This window comes from Lathyrus oleraceus, unplaced genomic scaffold, assembly GCF_024323335.1.
Source record: "Lathyrus oleraceus cultivar Zhongwan6 unplaced genomic scaffold, CAAS_Psat_ZW6_1.0 chrUn0570, whole genome shotgun sequence".
Lineage (NCBI taxonomy): Eukaryota > Viridiplantae > Streptophyta > Magnoliopsida > Fabales > Fabaceae > Lathyrus > Lathyrus oleraceus.
The window spans coordinates 43,495-50,770 of NW_026112961.1; the positions used below are offsets into that span (position 1 = coordinate 43,495).

General features: G+C 28.0%; 1 protein-coding gene across 1 annotated transcript; it reads left to right on the forward strand.

Annotated features, from left to right (window-relative positions):
- Positions 1–3,283: 3,283 nt before the first annotated feature.
- On the forward strand, positions 3,284–5,057 carry LOC127114552 (peroxidase 39). The gene is made up of 4 exons (XM_051046618.1): positions 3,284–3,615; positions 3,802–3,993; positions 4,076–4,238; positions 4,375–5,057. Exons 1-4 carry the CDS (start codon positions 3,406–3,408, stop codon positions 4,782–4,784), a joined length of 975 nt encoding a protein of 324 aa, XP_050902575.1. The 5' UTR covers positions 3,284–3,405; the 3' UTR covers positions 4,785–5,057.
- Positions 5,058–7,276: the final 2,219 nt, after the last annotated feature.

Genomic DNA, 7,276 nt, shown 5'->3' on the forward strand with positions numbered 1-7,276 from the left:
TAATTAGTCTTAAGGAGAATTAGGGTTTGAATTAGGTCATAACTACCAAACTCTAATTATAACCGATCAATAAACCCTAATTATAATTGATTAATTAACCCTAACATGATTAACCTTAATTCTCCCAAAAATTTATAAATAATATTATTTAGTTATAAATTAAATTAATATATATAAATTAATATACATATATATATATATATATATATATATATATATATATATTGTAAATAATATTATTTATATATATATATATATATATATGTATTAATATAAATTAATATAATTTATAATAAACATAAATTAATAAATTTAAAATTAGTTAAAAAAGATTTAAAAAAATTTAAAAAATAATTAAAAACATATTAAATTTTTTTTTAAAAAAAAGCAAAAAAAAATTTTTAAAAAAACATTTAGGAGTAGGCGCCACTCCTAGTGGCGACTTGCCCTCCTATTAAAAACTGCCCATTTAGGGTAGGCGCCATCTAGGGTGGCGCCCATGTATAATTTAGGGCAAAAAACTGTCCATTTTTGTAATTTTTTTTAAATTATGGTCATTTTTGAATTTTTTTAAAAAAATATGATTATTTAAAAAAAATCTTCTCATCACTTAATTTATTTGTTTTTATTTAACTATGATCCATAATTACGTATTTTTTGAAAATGAAATCAAAATTCTACACAAAGTAACACAACAACAATAATGAATATTCAATCTCAACAAAACAACAATAACATTAAATATTTGATCTCGACAAAACAATAATAATAATAACAACAACAACAAAAACAATAACATTAAATCCTCATTCTTAAACACAATAGTAACATTAAACCTTAAATATCTCAACAACAACATGAACAACAAGTTTAACATTACTGGTACAATCATGGAGAAAGGATTTACGTACCGGAAACGCAGCAAGAGAGTAAAAAAATTATTTGTGCATGAGTTTTGAGTTTTCTTATTCGAGATTCACTTGAATTTCTTTATTCTAATTTTGTTCGAGTTTTCTTCCTCATTTGGTTACTTAATTCGACTTGAAAGATGAAGTTTAGTTTGATTTAGTGTAGAAGATGAAGAAGGTGCTTTGTTTGCTAGAACTAAAAAGTTAATAGAAAAGAAAACGTAAATGAGAGGTAACATAATGATTTTAAGAAATAAGAGCGTCATTAGTTTTTCACTCGTTTTGCATTTAGATTAGAGGGAATATGTAATTAAAATTTTAATAAATAAATAGAATAAAATAAGGATGACATTTTACAAGAAATAAAAATATAAAACATTAGTTACTGGAAATTGAAGTGTGCCCCTTAGAAACTTTTCTCCTCAATTGTCAGCCCAATCGAGGGAATAAATAACTTTTATTGTAGAAAAAAAAATGGTGAACGTTAAGAAATATCAAATACAACTTCTTACTATTGACTTTTTTTTTGAGATGCAATATATTCTAAATATGATTAAGAATGGGTTTTTCATAGTTGTCAACCAAGACAAACAATAAATCATTGAATATTTATCTTGATGACAACATTGAGAAATTATTTCTAGGAAAACAACTGCAACAACACAACAACTACAAAACAACCGTAACAACAATAGAAACAACAATAAAATCAACAACAAGAATAATATAAAATAATGTTTGGTTTAGGGAGAAATATAACTACATAAATGAAAAATTAAGTTCGGAGGTAGAAACAACGACAAAGCCATAAATTTGAAATTTTGAGGATAAAATTTATAATTTTTTTATATTAAAAGTATAATATATTATTTATAAATAAATATTATAATTACTTTTTAAAACTTTTATTATTTTAAAAATATTAAAGATTTTCTTATTTCCTAATTATAAGTATACAATATTTTGTCTTCACAAATCAATGGACAGTTCATAGATCATTAATTTCTTTTAAATAAAAAAAAATACACTATCAAAAAGATAAGATAAAAATATTCAGCACATTAAGAGCTTTTTATTATTTAGTAGACGATTTTGCAATATATTTTGAAACAAAATAATCATGCAATATACACTTACAGTCTAACACTACTTACATTATAAATTAATGTATAATTTTAGTGGGGCATAGGCCTACGTCTTGAAGGTAGGTAGTTCCATCCCTGCGTGATGCTTTATATATAAAAATTATTGTAACTTTTTTTCTCGGTTTTACTAAGTAAATGAGATGAACGATTTTTTATTTTAATAAAAGAATTTCATGATTTTTCTAAAAAAACAAATGAATAGGTGATATATTTTTTTAACTAAAAGTTAAAATTAAAATTAATTAATCTTATAAGACGCTTAATAAAAGTGAATAGGTGATATATTTTATCTCAATTCAATTTATTCTCTCTTTTATTAATATATTAATTTGTCATAAAAAAAATGCCATCTTTTATAAGTTATCCATTATCCACATTATCCATCTTCGTATGAACTTGTCAGACTTTAACATGTTTAAGCAAGTTATGTTGGTCTTGCTACACTATTCTCTCCGTAATACTAGCCATAATTCTCTCTTTTTGTAGTTTTGACTTTTAATTTTAAATGTTATTATTATCATTCTAATGCAGATAGACATAGACAAATCCACATGCCTTTAGATTCAAGCAATGCAGAAAATTATCTATACTACCATATAGTTTTCTCCCTTCTCATTTTCTACACCAAAAGGCAAAAGAAAACCAATTCATGATTAGTATTAATTGACTCTAATTTTGTTTACAAACTCATGCTATTTGTCTTCAACGAGTATTTTATGTGTTAATAATCATAATGATTAAGATTTACAACTGTTATTCACCTACTCTATAATAATTCATGCATTATTGTAAAATAATAATAATAATATTCCATGCACCATGATCCCATTTTTTTTCTTATGAACAGTTTCTTCATAATATGTAATTTATTGAGCAAAAGGTGATGGCTCATGTGTGTGACAGAAAGATTAAAGCCATCAAAGCCTTATCAAAACTGTTAAGTCAACTTGTTATTTTAAAATTATCAATAAAACTTGTTTCTTAGAAAAATAAATAATTTTGCTGTTAAGATAGACACATCAATTACATATATGTTAACCACCACCGCAAGAAACTGCTAAATCGTTAAAATTAGTTTTATACAATTGGAAGCTATAAGGTCCAAAGTAGAAGGTGAGACATAACATGTAAAATAGATTTAATTGACATTATTACCCAAAAAAGTTTATGATAAAAAAATGAACAAGAACGTGGTAGTGTAACACAAACTTAGGACTATAAATAACAAGGCATTGTTTGGTATGGAAACAACAAGGCAAATGAAATAGTTTCTTACAAAAAAAAGTGTGTTAGCTTTTTCATATAGTAATTGTGGCAAATTAATATTTAACATCTTTGCTAATTACTTGAAAATGGGAAGCCAGAGTTACTTTATGGTTTTAATTATATGTGTTGTAGCAATAATTGGATCAAGTGATGCTGAATTGAAGTTAGGTTACTATGGTAAAAGCTGCCCAAAAGCTGAAGAAATAGTTTTGAAGTATGTTCATCAACATATTCCTAATGCACCTTCACTAGCAGCTGCACTCATAAGACTACATTTTCATGACTGTTTTGTTAGGGTATACAACTTTTCTTCTTTATGTTTATGCTTTACTTTCATATATTCATATTTATATTTAATTACTATGAACCATTTACGCATATACAGAATATGATAGGTAAAAGTCACGTTAAATATATTTTTTTCAGAAGTGTCGATGGTACAAAATTAATATATAAAAAATGATTTTTTATTATGACTTTAGGGGTGTGATGCGTCGGTGCTTGTGAACTCAACACAAACCAATCAAGCTGAAAAGGACTCGATTCCAAATCTCACGCTTCGAGGTTTTGATTTCATTAACACTGTAAAGAGTCTTATTGAAGCCGAATGCCCCGGTGTTGTTTCTTGTGCTGATATATTGAGTTTGAGTGCTAGAGACTCAGTTCATGCCATTGTAAGTATTCATTTTTTCCATTCATGTCATAACAATTCATGACAAATTTCTAGTGAGTTATATATTTGATATGAATTTGCAGGGTGGACCTTATTGGAATGTTCCAACGGGTCGAAGGGACGGAACCATCTCTAAAGCAGCAGATGTTTTTATCACCCTTCCTGCTCCTTTTAACAACCTCACCACTCTTCTAACACTCTTTGGAAATGTTGGACTTGATGCGAATGACTTGGTTTTGCTTTCTGGTATGCCAATCATTATGTGTTTCATGCTACGAAGCTTTTATGAAACATTAACACAGACACAAGACATAGTTACGCTTTTTCAAGTGTTAAATTGTTAACTGAACTAACCTAGTTATCAAATTAACAATTCTTTCAGGTGCTCATACAATCGGTGTTTCTCATTGTCCATCGATTTCAAACCGACTATATAATTTTACCGGAAAAGGTGACCAAGACCCGGATCTAGATAGTGAATATGCTACAAATTTGAAAAAATTTAAGTGCAAGAATATCAATGATCAAACCACACTTATCGAAATGGACCCTGGAAGTCGCAATACATTTGATCTTGGTTATTTCAAACAAGTAGTTAAGAGAAGGGGTTTGTTTGAATCAGATGCTGCTTTGCTTAAAAGTTCTACAACAAGATCAATTGTTGCACAACATCTTCAATCAAATGAAAAATTCTTTACTGAATTTGCCAAGTCTATGGAGAAAATGGGCAGAATTAATGTTAAGATTGGGACTGAAGGACAAATTAGGAAACATTGTGCATTTATTAATTAATGATTGAGTATCTTCTTTGTTTGTCAAATTTTTTTTGGGAGTATTATTATTTATGTCATGTCAATGATTTGGTTGTTTTCATATTTATATGGGAGTATAATTAAGTGATTCCTAAGTTTGATGGGATACATGGTTTTTAGCGGGGGAGAAAGTTTCTTGGGGCACACACAACTTAATAAAATATGAGGGGAAATCGTCTTGCTCCTTTGTGTGTTCAAAATGTACTTTTTTCTATGATTAAAATAATGATATTTATTTATTCATGAGGTTAAAGGTAATGTTATCAGTGTAGAAAAGTATTACACTGACATTCAATTAAAATATATATTTTTAAATTATAATAGTATTTTAAAAATAAAAGTATGATGTGACGGAATACACGGGTCTCATTGATTGACAGTATAAAAATATTTTACTCTGTCGTGCATATTCCCATTTTCTCTTTATTCATTTGTAATTTTTTAATCCTTTTGTAAAATATAGGTTTCTTTAATGAAATCGAAGCATACAAACTTATTTAAATTATAAGTTATTAAAAAAATGTGAAAAAGAGATTAACTTATAGAACTACGTTTTTTAACTAGATCACGTAGATTTGGTTAGATATTACTATTATTATTATTATTATTATTATTATTATTATTATTATTATTATTATTATTATTATTATATTATTTTATTGTATTTTTGTAAGAGTAGCATATAATACTTATACTTTGGTGTAACCTTTATTCTATAGTTTTTGCTCATTCTATTGAAATCCTAAGTTAAAGGGCATTTTTTCTTCTCTATGTTTCTATGTGTTTATTATTGTTAACATGGTATCAAAGAGTTGAGTTTAATTTTGGAAACTACTACCATATATTTTCTATTGTTAACGTTTATTCTATTATTTGCATCACGTGTAACTTTTTCTTTGTTGCAAGCTTTTCCTTTGTCATGTTACTGTTTATTCCGTTTGGACACGTTTTCCTTGTCATGTTACTGCTACATATCAATTACTCTTGATACAATTGATATGCATACATACCAATTCTATTCTTGGATATATTAATTATTTTGGAAGTGCGACAATTGGCAAAATTGGAACTTTTGTTAAAGTGATTATTATTTTTAGTTAATTTTATTTGATACTTTATTTAATTGTGGTGTTTTGGTTATATCATAGTTGATTACAATGAGTAATGATAAGGATGATGCTCTTTAGTGTGTTAGTGTCCAACTAAATGGAGAAAGTTATTCTTATTGGAGTTATGTAATGAAAATAATTTTGAAAGGAAAAAGGATGTGGAATTATGTTGGTGGAATCTCTGTTAAACCTACAGATAAAAAGGATGAAGCAAAATATGCAAAAGAGTTGGAAACATGGGATGTTAGTAATTCGAAGGTTCTTATTTGGATCAATAATTTTGTTTCTCAGTCAATAGATGTGCAACTAGCAAAATACGATATTGCTAAGGAGGTTTGAGACAATTTGAAACGTTTGTATGTTCGATCTAATTTTGCAAAATGGTATTAGATGAAGAGTGATATTAGAGCTCTCAAACAGAATAATATGACCATTCAGGAATTTTATTCAACGATGACTAATTTGTGGGATCAATTGGCTCTTATGGAATCAACTGAATTGAAAGTTGTCAAAGTGTGCACTGATCAAAGAGAAGAGTAACGGTTGGTTCAATTTCTGATGGCACGTAGGGATGATTTTGAGGACCTTCGTGAGGGTATTCTGCATTGTAATCCTCTTCCTAGTGTCGATTTAGTTTTCAATAAATTGTTGGTAGAAGAAATTAACTCAAGTTCCACTCTAATTTGATTTCAGATAAATGAGTTCTCTCCACTCCTCAATTTGCTTTTTCTAATCCATTTCACAAAGGAAAACCTCAAGGTATGGTTGGACGTGGTATTGATGAATGTGCTTTTTGTAAGGAGAATGGTCATTGGAAAGCACAATGTCTCGGGTTGAAAGCAAGTAAGAAAAATTTCAAAAGTCCATCATCCAATGTTGTTGTTGTTGAGGATCCTCATTCCGGAGGCTGATTGGGACAGACCGTAGACATGGACTTTATATTTTGAATGAGTTGAGAGTTCTAGATACTGCAACCTCAACCTCTAGTTCCACGTCTAATTTATTATTCTATTTTCATTTTAATTATTCGTCTTCTAGTTTTTATTTATGGCATTCCCGTCTTGGACATGTCTCTGCTTCTAGATTAAAGCATTTGGCTTCTACTGGAGCTTTAGAAAAGTTACAAATCAGTGATATTTCTGATTGTTGTAGTTATAAACTTGCTAAAATTTCAGCTTTACCATTTAGTCAAAGTGTTTCCATTTCATATGCACCGTTTGACTTAGTTCATTATGATGTATGGGGTCCATCGCCGCTTATTACTAAGGGTGGATCTAAACATTATGTTTCATTTATTGATGACTATAATTGTTTTTATTTGGTTTATCTTATGAAAAATCATTCTGAATTTTTTGACATTACG